The sequence below is a fragment of the Nerophis ophidion genome, linkage group LG01 (genome assembly GCF_033978795.1).
Source record: "Nerophis ophidion isolate RoL-2023_Sa linkage group LG01, RoL_Noph_v1.0, whole genome shotgun sequence".
Lineage (NCBI taxonomy): Eukaryota > Metazoa > Chordata > Actinopteri > Syngnathiformes > Syngnathidae > Nerophis > Nerophis ophidion.
Genome location: NC_084611.1, coordinates 47,750,080 through 47,765,086, shown reverse-complemented (window position 1 = coordinate 47,765,086; position 15,007 = coordinate 47,750,080). Strand labels below are relative to the sequence as shown.

The 15,007-nt window shown below is 50.4% G+C and overlaps 1 protein-coding gene across 1 annotated transcript in view; it reads right to left on the bottom strand.

Annotated features, from left to right (window-relative positions):
- Positions 1 to 15,007, bottom strand: part of si:dkey-92j12.5 (multiple PDZ domain protein) — a 184,013-nt gene that overhangs the window by 68,496 nt on the left and 100,510 nt on the right. Inside the window, exons 28-30 of the mRNA XM_061910044.1 lie at positions 14,768 to 14,859; positions 14,589 to 14,691; positions 2,633 to 2,710 (exon numbers count right to left, since the gene is read on the bottom strand). Coding sequence (XP_061766028.1) covers positions 2,633 to 2,710; positions 14,589 to 14,691; positions 14,768 to 14,859 — 273 coding nt within the window. The remainder of the gene's footprint in view (positions 1 to 2,632; positions 2,711 to 14,588; positions 14,692 to 14,767; positions 14,860 to 15,007) is intronic.

Here is a 15,007-nt window from a genome sequence, read left to right as displayed (position 1 = left end):
GGCCCAACATGAAAGATGATTAGTGCCTAGGGCCCAACATGAAGGACGATTAGTGCCTGGGGCCCAACATGAAAGATGATTAGTGCCTAGGGCCCAACATGAAGGATGATTAGTACCTAGGGCCCAACATGAAAGATGATTAGTGTCTAGGGCCCAACATGAAAGATGATTAGTGCCTAGGGCCCAACATGAAGGACGATTAGTGCCTTGGGCCCAACATGAAAGCTGATTAGTGCCTAGGGCCCAACATGAAGGATGATTAGTACCTAGGGCCCAACATGAAAGATGATTAGTGTCTAGGGCCCAACATGAAAGATGATTAGTGCCTAGGGCCCAACATGAAGGACGATTAGTGCCTGGGGCCCAACATGAAAGATGATTAGTGCCTAGGGCCCAACATGAAAGATGATTAGTGCCTGGGACCCAACATGAAAGATGATTAGTGCCTAGGGCCCAAATGAAGGATGATTAGAGCCTAGGGCCCAACATGGAAGATGATTAGTGCCTGGGGCCCAACATGGAAGATGATTAGTGCCTGGGGCCCAACATGAAAGATGATTAGTGCCTGGGGCCCAAAACAATGCACATTATTTCCAGGGCCAAATAAGATGTGGCCCCTGGGCCTTGAGTTTGATACTTGTGCCACAAGAAATACAATACTCCAATACTGATCATCCATGAGTAAGATGTCCGATACTGATCATGAATGAGTAAGATGTCTGATACTGATCATCCATGAGTAAGATGTCCGATACTGATCATCCATGAGTAAGATGTCTGATACTGATCATCCATGAATGAGTAATGTGTCCGATACTGATCATCCATTAGTAAAATGTATGATACTGATCACCCATGAGTAAGATGTCTGATACTGATCATCCATGAATGAGTAAGATGTCTGATACTGATCATCCAGTAGTAAAATGTATGATACTGATCTTCCATGAGTAAGATGTCTGATACTGATCATTCATGAGTAAGTTGTCGGATACTGATCAGCCATGAGTAAGATGTCTGATACTGACCATCCATGAGTAAGATGTCTGATATTGATCATCCATGAGTAAGATGTATGATACTGATCATCCATGAGTAAGATGTCCGATACTGATCATCAATTAGTAAAATGTTTGATACTGATCATCCATGAGTAAGATGTCTGATACTGATCATCAATGACTAAGATGTCTGATACTGATCATCCATTGGTAGGATGTCTGATACTGATCATCCATGAGTAAGATGTCCGATACTTTTCATCCATGAGTAAAATGTATGATACTGATCATCCATGAGTAAGATGTCTGATACTGGTCATCCATGAATGAGTAAATTGTCCGATACTGATCATCCATTAGTAAAATGTATGATACTGATCATCCATGAGTAAGATGTCTGATACTTATCATCAATGAATGAGTAAGATGTCCGATACTGATCATCCATTAGTAAAATGTATGATACTGATCATCCATGAGTAAGATGTCTGATACTGATCATTCATGAATAAGTTGTCCGATACTGATCAGCCATGAGTAAGATGTCTGATACTGACCATCCATGAGTAAGATGTCTGATACTGATCATCCATTATTAAAATGTCTGATATTGATCATCCAAAAGTATGATGTCTGATACTGATCATCCATGAATTAGTAAGATATCCGATACTGATCATCCATTTGTAAAATGTATGATACTGATCACCCATGAGTAAGATGTCTAATCCTGAACATCCATGAGTAAGATGTCTGATACTGATAATCCATTAGTAAAATGTCTGATACTGATCATCCATTAGTAAAATGTCTGATACTGATCATCCATGAGTAAGTTGTCCGATACTGATTATTCATGAGTAAGATGTCCGATACCGACCCTCCATGAGTAAGATGTCTGATACTGATCATCCATTAGTAAAATGTCTGATACTGATCATCCATGAGTAAGATGTCCAATACAGTCACATGTATCAACTGTACATTGTTATTTAAGTTGAGTACTTTCGACAGTTGAAAAATATCAACACGATATTGAAATTACTTCCTGATTGTCCATTCAAAGTTTGATTGAAACAAAGTCAACAGTACACAAAAGATACTCGTTGAAATACTTTCTACCCTCAGAGTCCACATAATTAGTCTAACCAAAACAACAACAAAATATTTTGAGCAAATAAAAATATCGATTTATTGACTTTAGTATCAATCATACAGCCTTAATATTGTTGTTATATTCTCCTCTCTATAATTCTTATTAATATTCTTGTTCATTTCCTGTTAATAGCTGTCTACATTCTACTCTACTTCCTGTCTACTCTTCTAAAAACCTTACTAGGGAACTTTTTTCTGGCTGTTGTTAAAAGTTAGCTTAGCGATTAGCATGTCTGCTCCTGGCTTTCTTTAGCTGTGTCAAATGTTGAGCGTTGTCCTGTAGTGATAATAGGACTTGGCAATGCTACTAAGAAATGCAGTTTATTGGTCATAATGATAATTATGATTGTTATCATCTTAAAGTAGCTTCTCGAAACTATGTATAGACAATCACGACACATAACTTTCCTTTTCACAAGAGTGGTCCGATACTGATTTGTGGTCAATGATCGTAGACCTGATTTAGGATGCCCCACCTTGCTGTTTGGAGACTGGACCACCAGTCCGTCCTTGGATCCAGCTTCTGCCAGACACAATCCGAGATCCTGCTTCTCCTGGATAGAGCAGACAGACAACACACACCTTATCTGTCATGTTCTCAGATGAAAAACCACAGAAATGTAAATGTTCTCCGTCATCAGGGTCAAGGACCGGACTGTCCGATCAGTCTTAATGCTCAAAGACTAGATGGGGCGGCTCTGGACTAAGCGGATGGTGCAGGATCTAAGTTATTAGAGGTACTCTCTACAGGACTGGGCAACAGTCATATTTCCAGGATTGATGAAGTCAGACTTTAGGGACTGATCTCGAACTCTAACTGTTAGTGGACCAGACCGAGGCCAAAGATTGTCTATACAACACACTGTGTGCAAGTACAGACCCCTTTACACACCAAACACATCAAAGAGATCATTAGAGGGAGTCAGAGTCTGCACTCGAGCTCTTCTTCACCCTAAATTGTCTCACAGTATCTTAGTTAGCTTCCGTATTTCCTTGAATTGCCACCGGGTATACAGTATGCGCCTGCCTAGAATTACTGACGGGTCAAACTCTTTTCGCAAAATAATTAGCGCATGTTTAGCATTACCGTCGGCTCACGATTAATGCCGGGTCAAACTCAATTCACAAAATATTATTTTTATTAGAGCATGTCTAGAATTTCCGCCGGGTTACCTCGTTTTGCCAAATAATTAGCATATGCCTAGAATTTCCGCCGGGTCAAACTTGTCACGTCACGAGTGACACTTCACCTGTCATCATTTTTAAAATGGAGGAGGCTGATTTCAATAATTTGAAATCATATAAAGGGAAGAAGATTAAGAGCTATTCAGTAGGATTTAAGGTCCAAGCTATTGAATGTGCTAAAAAGAAAAGTAAGCAGCTATGTTTTATTAATATACTGTAGCGTTTCCACAGAAACCAGTTGAGAGGCGTAGTACACTTGCTGTCTTTATTGTTGGACACGTAACAGGCTGCTGTGGGGCGTAATCACCGCCAAAGGCACATTTATATATCTCTCTAGTATTGCAAAACTTATCTCTCGTGCGTCTGTCTCTCCCACTCTAAAACCTCCGACCTCTTCACTTCCGCATCCCAACATAACAGCACTCTCCCTCCTATTCCTCACCCAATCACAGGTAACCCCCAGCATGCAACTCTGAACATGTTTCCTTCACTGGCACTCTGTAAACTTCAGTGTCATAGAACAGTACATGAAACTAAGTACGTGAAAGTTGACACATTAACATTAACATCTCCCCTTAACTCAACCCGTTACACGACACCCCCTCTTCAAAGTCCCTCTCCCCCGAGGGAGCACACAATGTCTCTCAGGTGCCTGGGAGGTCTGACGTCTCTCCGGAGGCGCCGTGGGGGGGAAAGGGGGCCCGAGATAGGCACAGGGTGGGGGGTTAACAGTCCATTATGGGGGGGGTCAGACAGGACAGGTCCCTTGGTGGGGAAGTGGAAAGCAGACTGTCCATTGGTGGTGGGGTGGGGGGGGGACGGTCCATTGATGGTGGAGTGTACTCTATACACAACCTCACCTAGTCTCTCTAGGACCCTGCAGGGTCCCACCCACTTGTTGTCCAGCTTCGGGCACCTGCCCTTCTGTCTCAAGGGGCTGAACACCCAGACCAGTTCTCCAGTACTAAAATGTCGCCCTTTGGCATGCACGTCATAGTTCCTCTTTTGTCTTGCTCCTGCGCTCCTTAACTGCTCTCTGGCGAACTCGTGAGCAGACTCTAGGCGGTCCTGCAGCTTCCTGGCATATTCGGGCCCCGGGGGGTCCGCTGGGCTGTCGGGCGGCTTGCCCACCATCAGCTCAGCCGGGGTTCTGATCTCCCTGCCGAGCATGAGAAGGGCCGGGGAGCAGGAGGTGGAGTCTTGGGCGGCGGACCGGTACGCCATCAACACCAGGGGGACATGAGTGTCCCAGTCACGTTGGTGTTTGGCTGTCACTATGGCCAGCTGCTGCGCCAACGTGCGGTTGAATCTTTCGACCAGTCCGTCGCTCTGCGGGTGGAGGGGTGTAGTGCGTGTCTTGTGGGAGCCCAGTTGTTCACACATGGCCGTAAATACGCGGGACTCGAAGTTCCTGCCCTGGTCTGTGTGGATGACTTCGGGGACCCCAAGTATGCTAAACATCCCCTCCACCAGCGCATCCACTATGGTTCCTGCCTCTTGGTCCGGCAGGCAGTATGCTTCTGGCCACTTAGTGAAGTAATCCATGGCTGTGAGGATATAACGGTTACCTCTCTCCGAGCGGGGAAACGGTCCGAGAACGTCGATCCCCACTCTCTCCATGGGGCAGCCCGCTGGAAACTGTTGAAGCTGGGCGTGCGATCTGTCGGTGGGGCCTTTACGCGCCGTGCAGCTGTCACAGCGGCGGCAATAGTCCTTCACGTCCCGCCCATGCTGCCCCCAGTAAAACCCCTGACGTAGGCGGCGGAGTGTTTTGCCAACCCCGAAGTGACCAGAGCCGGGACTTCCGTGCACTGCCTGTAACACTGTTTCGCGTAGGGCCCTGGGTACGACCACCTGCCACAGTGTCTCTCCTGTAGCAGCCTCCCTCCACCCCCTCTGAAGCACCCCGTCACACACACGAAGGTTTGAGAACATATTCCAGAGCCCCTTCGTGGCCCTGGAGCAAAGCCCAACCTCTCCCCATGGGGGTCGACGTTGAGCTGTCTTCCACGTGACCACCGGTCTGATGTCATTGTCCTCTTTCTGTTTGAGCCTCCACTCTGCTGTGTCCACAGCTGTTAGTCCCACCGCCGCACATTTCACCTCGTCTTGCTCCTGCTTGCTTTCTCGTGTCTCCCTTTTCTCACAGTAGCGGCAGTCGTCGGCGGCGCAGGGTCGGCGGGAAAGTGCGTCCGCATTCCCATGTTGTTTCCCCGGTCTGTAGACCATGGTGAAGTCGTACGACTGTAGCAGTTCGATCCAGCGTGCCAGCTGGCCCTCCGGCTCCCTGAAGGACATGAGCCACTGTAAGGCTGCGTGGTCGGTCCTAACCGTGAAGTGGAGGCCCCCGAGGTAATATTTGAAATGTTTGATAGCACTGACCACGGCAAGGAGTTCCCGCCTGGTGACGCAGTAACGACGTTCGTGCTTATTGAATGTCCCACTATAGTACGCGACCACGCTTTCCCCTTCGGGGGTCACCTGGGACAGCACGGCCCCCGTGCCGACGTTGCTGGCGTCCGTGTCGAGCACGAAGGGCAGGGTGAGGTCAGGGGGGACAAGAATCGGGGCCTCCAGGAGGTCCTTCTTAAGTGAGGTGAATGCTGTCTGGCACTCCTCTGTCCAGACAAACTTTTCTTTCGGCCGCTGTAGCCGGAACAGGGGCGCAGCTATGCTGGAGAAACCCCTCACGAACCTCCTGTAGTAGGAGGTCAGCCCTGTGAAGCTCTTCAGTTCGGAGATAGAGCTGGGGGTGGGCCAGTCCTGCACAGTCTGCACTTTCTCTTCCATGGTGCTGACGCCGCCAGCCCCCAGCCTGTGACCCAGGAACCTGACCTCCCGTCTCATAAAGCAGCACTTCTGGGGGTGCAGCCTCAGTCCTGCTGCTGCCACTCTCTCCAGCACGCGCCTGAGGCCCCTGAGGCCTGACTCAAACGATACCCCGTGGACCAGGATGTCGTCTAGATAAACGACACACTCCTAGCGGGGAATCCCAGCCACCCTGTCCATTAGTCTCTCGAATGTAGCGGGTGCGTTACAGAGGCCAAATGGAAGGACCTTGAACTGCCACAAGCCCCTGTTGGTGATGAAGGCGGCTTTGGGCCTGGCCGCGGGGGTGAGGGGGACCTGCCAGTATCCGCTGCGCAGATCTAGTGAGGTGAACCAGGAAGACCCAGCCACTGTATGCAGGGCCTCGTCGATTCGTGGGAGGGGGTAAGAGTTTTTTTCTTGTTACGTTGTTGAGAGGTCTGAAGTCCACACAAAACCGCCAGTCCTCTTTGGACTTTTTAGGCACCATGACTACTGGGGCGGCCCAAGGGCTGGTGGAGGGTTCGATGAGTCCTGCTCGCTGCATGTCCTGTAGTGCTTTGTCTGCTGCCGCCTGTCGGGCCAGGGGAAGGCGTCGGGGCCTCATTCTAATGGGCGGGGCATCCCCTGTGTCAATGTCGTGCCGGATTAGATCAGTTTGGCCCACGTCATCCTCCGATAGTGAGAAACAGTCTTTATACTCCAGCAGGAGATGCCACAGCAACCCCTGTTCGATGTGAGTCAGTCCGTCACAGTTCTTCTGCCAGACCTCTCTCACGGCCGCGACTCTCTCTCCACTGTCAGGCGGTGTGGCAGGTGTTGGGCGACCACGGGGATCTACGGTGGGCGGGGTGGAAGGCAGCTCGGGCGGCCTGTAGGGGGGTCGCAGTCGAGGGCTGGAATGGTGGTGGGTCGATGTGGTTTTGTAGCGGGTGAGGAGGGGGGCGGTGTGGTCGGCTCACAGAGGAAGACAGGGCCTGCAGCCATGCTTGATGTCACCTTTGTCGTCCGCACCGCGACCGCGTGAGCAGTGTTGTAGTTCGGCCGGGATGGTTGTCTTGACATCTGTACGACATGTCCGTCTGGGAATGTAAGCGTTCCCCTCCTGGTGTTAATGACACAGTCCATCAGCTCAAGAACATCCAACCCTAGTATGCAGTCCTCCAGGTCCGCGACCCACACTGGGCAGCGAACCATCTCTCTCCCCACCCCCACAGTCTCCACTGCCTCCCCCACCATGGGGTCCCGGTCCCCGGTGACCGTCTGGAGCTTCACTAAGGTGGGCCAGACTGTGGTTCCTCTTCCCAGCACATCAGGTCTTACCAGGGTGGCTGACGAACCCGTGTCCACCAGTGCAGAGCAGCATGTCTCCCCGAATGTCACTGGGGCGTACCAACAGTTCCCTGTCCCAGTCCAGCCCAGCATCACGACCTGCACTTGTTGGCCCCCTGTATCCTCCAGTGTTGTATCCCCGCCCGTTCAGTGTTGGGACGCTGTCCCGGGGAACCGCACCGTCCCGGCTATGCGTTCCCCGCGTCGTTTCCCTGGTCTTTAGGGGCGTTGGGGCACTGCCGTGCCAGATGGCCAGGTTTTCCGCACGCCCAGCAGACCCTTGTGCGCCCCCAGGGGCGCTGTTCTCCCCGTAGCGAAGCAGCCCGCACCAGCTTCGTCAGTTCCTCCGCCCAGGCAGGCGCTGTGTCGTCCCTTTCAGGTACGTTCGCGGCCCTCACCCTCAGTGCATTGTCCAGCGTGGAGATGGGGTGGCCAGCACCCAGCATCTCTCTCTCTGAAGCCAGCTCCAAAGCCTCCAGGAGGGACTTGGGGTGAGCCAGCAGCGTTTGGATACGCAGGTCGCCCGGTGACAGCGCTTGCAGGAAATGGTCACGAGCTAATTCGCTCTGTATGGCGGGGGGCATGTGGGCGTAGGTGCGGTGGACCAGCCCTTCAATGTCATTGGCGAGATCTCTTAATGGCTCCCCGGCCCGTCTCTGTCGGCTGCACAGCTCGGAGCAAAGTAAGCTAGCCGCTGAACATTGTCCAAACCTCCTCTTTAATGCTCCCACTAAAGCATCATAGTCACTCCTGTCTTCTGGGCTCAGCAGCAGCAGGCTTGACAGAGCATCCCCGGTGAGGCACATAGCTAGCTGAAGAGCTTTCATTTCTGTGGACCACCTGCCGGCCCGGGCTAACAGTTCGAACTGGGCGTGAAAAGCTTCCCAGTCAGCCCTGCCATCATACCTGGGGGTTTTCACCGAGGGCGGGGCGACATTCTCCGTCCTGACGGCAGCTGGCTCTCCACCTGCGGCACGTCCAGCTCCGAGACGGGCGGAGGAGCTGAACCCGGCATCAGCGGCCATCTGAGCAGTCGTTCTCCTCACCCTCTCCCTCTCAGACGCATCCCAGCCTCCGACAGCGCCGTATTGCTCCGGCACCCCGGCTCCCTCCTCCCGCTTCACTTTTTTTCCGTACTCCATTTCTCACCGGAGTGTGGACGCTGTGTCCTCCGTCCTTCTGTGTCCACACGTGCGTAACGGTGGTGTGTAGCGTCCCTTTTCTCTTCTCACCGTCTTTTTTTCTTCTGACACCAGTGTAGCGTTTCCACAGAAACCAGTTGAGAGGCGTAGTACACTTGCTGTCTTTATTGTTGGACACGTAACAGGCTGCTGTGGGGCGTAATCACCGCCAAAGGCACATTTATATATCTCTCTAGTATTGCAAAACTTATCTCTCGTGCGTCTGTCTCTCCCACTCTAAAACCTCCGACCTCTTCACTTCCGCATCCCAACATAACAGCACTCTCCCTCCTATTCCTCACCCAATCACAGGTAACCCCCAGCATGCAACTCTGAACATGTTGCCTTCACTGGCACTCTGTAAACTTCAGTGTCATAGAACAGTACATGAAACTAAGTACGTGAAAGTTGACACATTAACATTAACATCTCCCCTTAACTCAACCCGTTACAATACCGTAGCTGCGTGTGTCAAATATGAGTCATTAAAGGCCTACTGAAATGAAATTTCCTTATTTAAACGGGGATAGCAGGTCCATTCTATGTGTCATACTTGATCATTTCACGATATTGCCATACTTTTGCTGAAAGGATTTAGTAGAGAACATCCACGATAAAGTTCGCAACTGGAGAAAAGCCCTGTCTCCCTCCCGGAAGTCGCAGACGATGACGTCACATGTGTGATGGCTCCTCACATATTCACATTGATTTTAATGGGAGCCTCCAACAAAAACAGCTATTCAGACCAAGAAAACGACAATTCCTCCATTAATTTGAGCGAGGATGAAAGATTCGTGTTTGAGGATATTGATGGAGACGGACTAGAAGAAAAATTAAAAAATAACAAAAAAAAACAAAAAAAAACGCGATTGCAATCGCGTTGCATTGAGACAGATTCATATGTTTTTAGAGACATTTACTAGGATAATTCTGGGAAATCCCTTATCTTTCTATTGTGTTGCTAGCGTTTTAGTGAGTTTAGCTGTACCTGAGAGTTGGAAGTGTACATCCACGGCCGGGTGTTGACGCCAATGTCTCAGGGAAGTTGACGGCAGCTGTATGGACGGCGAAAGCTTAGCTGATATCCGGTAAGAGGCGACTTTTTAACCACAATTTTCTCACCGAAACCTGCTGGTTGACATGAAGTCGGGATCCATGTCCGCTGTGATCCATAGTAAAGTTTTAAACAAATTTTAAACAAGGAATCACCGTGTGTTTGTGTGGCTAAAGGCTAAAGCTTCCCAACTCCATCTTTCTACTTTGACTTCTCCAATATTAATTAAACAAATTGCAAAAGATTCAGCAACACAGATGTCCAAAATACTGTGTAATTATGCCGTTAAAGCAGACGACTTTTAGCTGTGTGTGTACGCAGCGCTCGTATTCATAACAGCCCGTGAATTCACACGTACATGTCATCATTACACGACGTTTTCAAGAAAAAAGTTCCGGGAAATTTAAAATTGCAATTTAGTAAACCTTTATGAAGAAGACAAAGCATGGACCCAGATTTCCCTCGCCCGGACGCGGGTCACCGGGGTGCCCCTCTGGAGCCAGAACCGGGGGTAGGGCACAATGGCGAGCGCCTGGTGGCCGGGCCTGTTTCCATGGGGCCCGGCCGGGCACAGCCCGAAGAGGCAACGTGGTTCAACCCTCCAATGGGCTCACCACCCATAGCAGGGGCCATAGAGGTCGGGTGCGATGTGAGCTGGGTGGCAGCTGAAGGCAGGGCACTTGGCGGTCCGATCCTCGGCTACAGCTGGCTTTTCGGACGTGGAACGTCACCTCAGCTGGGGGGGAAAGAACCTGAGCTAGTGCGCGAAGTGGAGAAGTTCCGGCTGGATATAGTCGGGCTCACTTCGACGCACAGCAAGGGCTCTGGAACCACTTTTCTCGAGAGGGACTGGACCCTCTTCCACTCTGGCATTGCCGGCAACGAGAGGCGACGGGCTGGGGTGGCAATTCTTGTTGCTCCCCTGCTCAAAGCCTGCACGTTGGAGTTCAACCCGGTGGACGAAAGGGTAGCCTCCCTCCGCCTGTGGTTGGGGGGGACGGGTCCTGACTGTTGTTTTTGCTTACGCACCAAACAGCAGTTCAGAGTACCCACCCTTTTTGGGTACACTTGAGGGAGTACTGGAAAGTGCTCCCCCGGGTGATTCCCTTGTCCTACTGGGAGACTTCAACGCTCATGTTGGCAACGACAGTGAAATCTGGAGAGGCGTGATTGGGAAGAATGGCCGCCCGGATCTGAACCCGAGTGGTGTTTTGTTATTGGACTTTTGTGCTCGTCACAGTTTGTCCATAACAAACACCATGTTTAAACATAAGGGTGTCCATATGTGCACTTGGCACAAGGATACCCTAGACCGCAGTTCCATGATTGACTTTGTAGTTGTGTCATCGGATTTGCGGCCTTATGTTTTGAACACTCGGGTGAAGAGAGGGGCGGAGCTTTCTACCGATCACCACCTGGTGGTGAGTTGGATGCGATGGTGGGGGAGGATGCCGGAAAGACCTGGCAGGCCCAAACCCATTGTGAGGGTCTGCTGGGAACGTCTGGCAGAGTCTCCTGTCAGAGAAAGTTTCAATTCCCACCTCCGAAAGAACTTTGAACATGTCAAGAGGGAGGTGCTGGACATCGAGTTCGAGTGGACCATGTTCCGCATCTCTATTGTCAAGGCGGCTGCACGGAGCTGCGGCCGCAAGGTAGTTGGTGCCTGTCGGGGCGGCAATCCTAAAACCCCTTGGTGGACACCACCGGTGAGGGATGTCGTCAAGCTGAAGAAGGAGTCCTATTGGGTCCTTTTGGCTCATAGGACTCCGGAGACAGTGGACAGGTACCGACAGGCCAAGCGGTGTGCAGCTTCAGCGGTCGCGGAGGCAAAAACTCGGACATGGGAGGAGTTCGGGGAAGCCATGGAAAACGACTTCCGGACGGCTTCGAAGCGATTCTGAACCACCGTCCGCCGCCTCAGGAAGGGGAAGCATTGCACTATCAACACCGTGTATGGTGCTGATGGTGTTCTGCTGACCTCAACTGCGGATGCTGTGGATAGGTGGAGGGAATACTTCGAAGACCTCCTCAATACCACCAACACGTCTTCCTACGAGGAAGCAGTGCCTGGGGAATCTGTGGTGGACTCTCCTATTTCTGGGGCTGAGGTCGCTGAGGTAGTTAAAAAGCACCTTGGTGGCGAGGCCCCAGGGGTGGATGAGATCTGCCCGGAGTTCCTTAATGCTCTGGATGCTGTGGAGCTATCTTGGTTGACAAGACTCTGCAGCATCGCGTGGACATCGGGGGTAGTACCTCTGGATTGGCAGACCGGGATTGTGGTTCTTCTCTTTAAGAAGGGGGACCGGAGGGTATGTTCCAACTATCGTGGGATCCCACTTCTCAGCCTTCCCGGTAAGGTTTATTCAGGTGCACTGGAGAGGAGGCTACGCCGGATAGTCGAACCTCGGATACAGGAGGAACAGTGTGGTTTTCGTCCTGGTCGTGGAACTGTGGACCAGCTCTATACTCTCGGCAGGGTTCTTGAAGGTGCATGGAAGTTTGCCCAACCAGTCTATATGTGCTTTGTGGACTTGGAGAAGGCATTTGATCGTGTCCCTCGGAAAGTCCTGTGGGGAGTGCTCAGAGAGTATGGGGTATCAGACTGTCATATTGTGGCGGTCCGCTCCCTGTACGATCAGTGCCAGAGCTTGGTCCGCATTGTCGGCAGTAAGCCGAACACATTTCCAGTGAGGGTTGGACTCTGCCAAGGCTGTCCTTTGTCACCGATTCTGTTCATAACTTTTATGGACAGAATTTCTAGGCGCAGTCAAGGTGTTGAGGGGTTCCGGTTTGGTGACCGCAGGATTAGGTCTCTGCTTTTTGCAGATGATGTGGTCCTGATGGCTTCATCTGACCGGGATCTTCAGCTCTCGCTGGATTAGTTCGCAGCCGAATGTGAAGCGACCGGAATAAGTATCAGCACCTTCAAGTCCGAGTCCATGGTTCTCCACCTGAAAAGGGTGGAATGCCATCTCCGGGTTGGGGAGGAGACCCTGCCCAAAGTGGAGGAGTTCAAGTACCTAGGAGTCTTGGTCACGAGTGAGGGAAGAGTGGATCGTGAGATCGACAGGCGGATCGGTGCGGCGTCTTCAGTAATGCGGACGTTGTACCAATCCGTTGTGGTGAAGAAGGAGCTGAGCTGGAAAGGCAAAGCTCTCAATTCACCAGTCGATCTACGTTCCCATCCTCACCTATGGTCATGAGCTTTGGGTCATGACCGAAAGGATAAGATCATTGGTACAAGCGGCCAAAATTAGTTTCCTCCGCCGTGTGGCGGGGCTCTCCCTTAGGGATAGGGTGAGAAGCTCTGCCATCCAGGAGGAACTCAAAGTAAAGCTACTGCCCCTTCACATCGAGAGGAGCCAGATGAGGTGGTTCGGGCATCTGGTCAGGATGACACCCGAACGCCTCCCTAGGGAGGTGTTTAGGGCACGTCCAACCGGTAGGAAGCAACGGGGAAGACCCAGGACACGTTGGGAAGACTATGTCTCCCGGCTGGCCTGGGAACGCCTCGGGATCCCCCGGGAAGAGCTAGACAAAGTGGCTGGGGAGAGGGAAGTCTGGGTTTCCCTGCTTAGGCTGTTGCCCCCGCGACCCGACCTCGGATAAGCGGAAGAAGATGGATGGATGGATGGAATTTAGTAAACTAAAAAGGCCGTATTGGCATGTGTTGCAATGTTAATATTTCATCATTGATATATAGACTATCAGACTGCGTGGTTGGTAGTAGTGGGTTTCAGTAGGCCTTTAAATGAATCTCGCCTCCTGGTGGTAGAGGGTGCTAGTGACACTTCTTGCAACTACTCGGCTGCAGAAGAAGTGACAACAAGCAGCAAGAGTGAGCAGCGTGTGTTTATTTTTTCCTCTCGTTTGCACTTTTAACATGTAGGATTACATATCTAAAATAAAACTGTTTTCTAAACTGGACTTTCAATCGAAGCAGGAGGTAATAAAGGAAGATCTCCATCGAGACAGAGAGACTTTTATAACTGGAAAAAGATAAGGAAGACTTCTATAAACAAGTTATCGATGCTTTTGATCAGAAGGAGCCGCGCACGGACTTCATTTATAAGTAAAAGTAAAACCATAATAACGTTTTTTTTATTAGATGTACTTTTCATGTTGGTATCCTTACATCACACTCAAATTTATAAGCGCAGGCCTAAATTTACCGCAGGCCTTTGGTAAACGCCGGAGTGAGAAGAGGTTTTAAAATAAAGTTAAAAGTAAAGTACCAATGATTGTTACACACACACTAGGTGTGATGAAATTTGTCCTCTGCATTTGACCCGTCCCCTTGATCACCCCCTGGTAGGTGAGGGGAGCAGTGGGCAGCAGCGGTGCCGCGGCTGGGAATCATTTATGGTGATTTAACCCCCAATTCCAACCCTTGATGCTGAGTGCCAAGCAGGGAGGTAATGGGTCCCATTTTTTATAGTCTTTTGGTATGACTCGGCCGGGGTTTGAACTCACAACCTACCGATCTCAGGGTGGACACTCTAACCACTAGGCCACTGAGTAGCCAATTAGCACATGCTTGCCTTTACCGCACGCCCCGGTGGCAATTCAAGGAAATACGGTAATCCACTATGAGACTGTTCAAACTACAAGTGGTCACTAAGTACACACAACAATAATTATGATCAACATCTTCTATTTATGTATATAATATTTGTTCACTAACTATTCTATGTTATTTATTTATTCACTGATAAAACTGCTATGATATGAAAATGAGTAGGAATAAATGAGCTCAGCTTCTTCCTACTCCTTTTGGGATGTGCTGTAATGAAACAAGTGTAAACATGTGATGCGTGACTTTGTATTGTGTGTTCCGCACAAACTGAAAGTGAAAGATGCCAGATGACTTACCTGTCGCAGGTGGACATTCTGGAAGTCTCGGCAGGATCCTCCCTGATCCCCAAAGTCTGTCTTGGCCTGGCAAAGTTCTGGGTCGGCCTGTGACGTTTGGTTTCTGAGACGACAACACGCCTGATTACAGGGGGTCGCCGGGGTCACCGTGCGCAGGTGTGCAGGTGTGCAGGTGTCACCTGATGACAATGATCCTGACTCTGGAAGGAGCCTTGTTAATGATGGCGGCGGCGTTGTGGCGACTGCGGCCGTACAACACCTGACCGTTGATCTGAGGAGCACAACAATTCCGTTTGTGTGTGGTTTGTCTTCCATTCTTCTTATCCTCACAAGCATCCATCTTGGCTCCTGTCGCCATGCCAACGCTGCTGTCACTCCTCCACATCACAGCTTCTCACACTTGTTTTCACCCACTACCA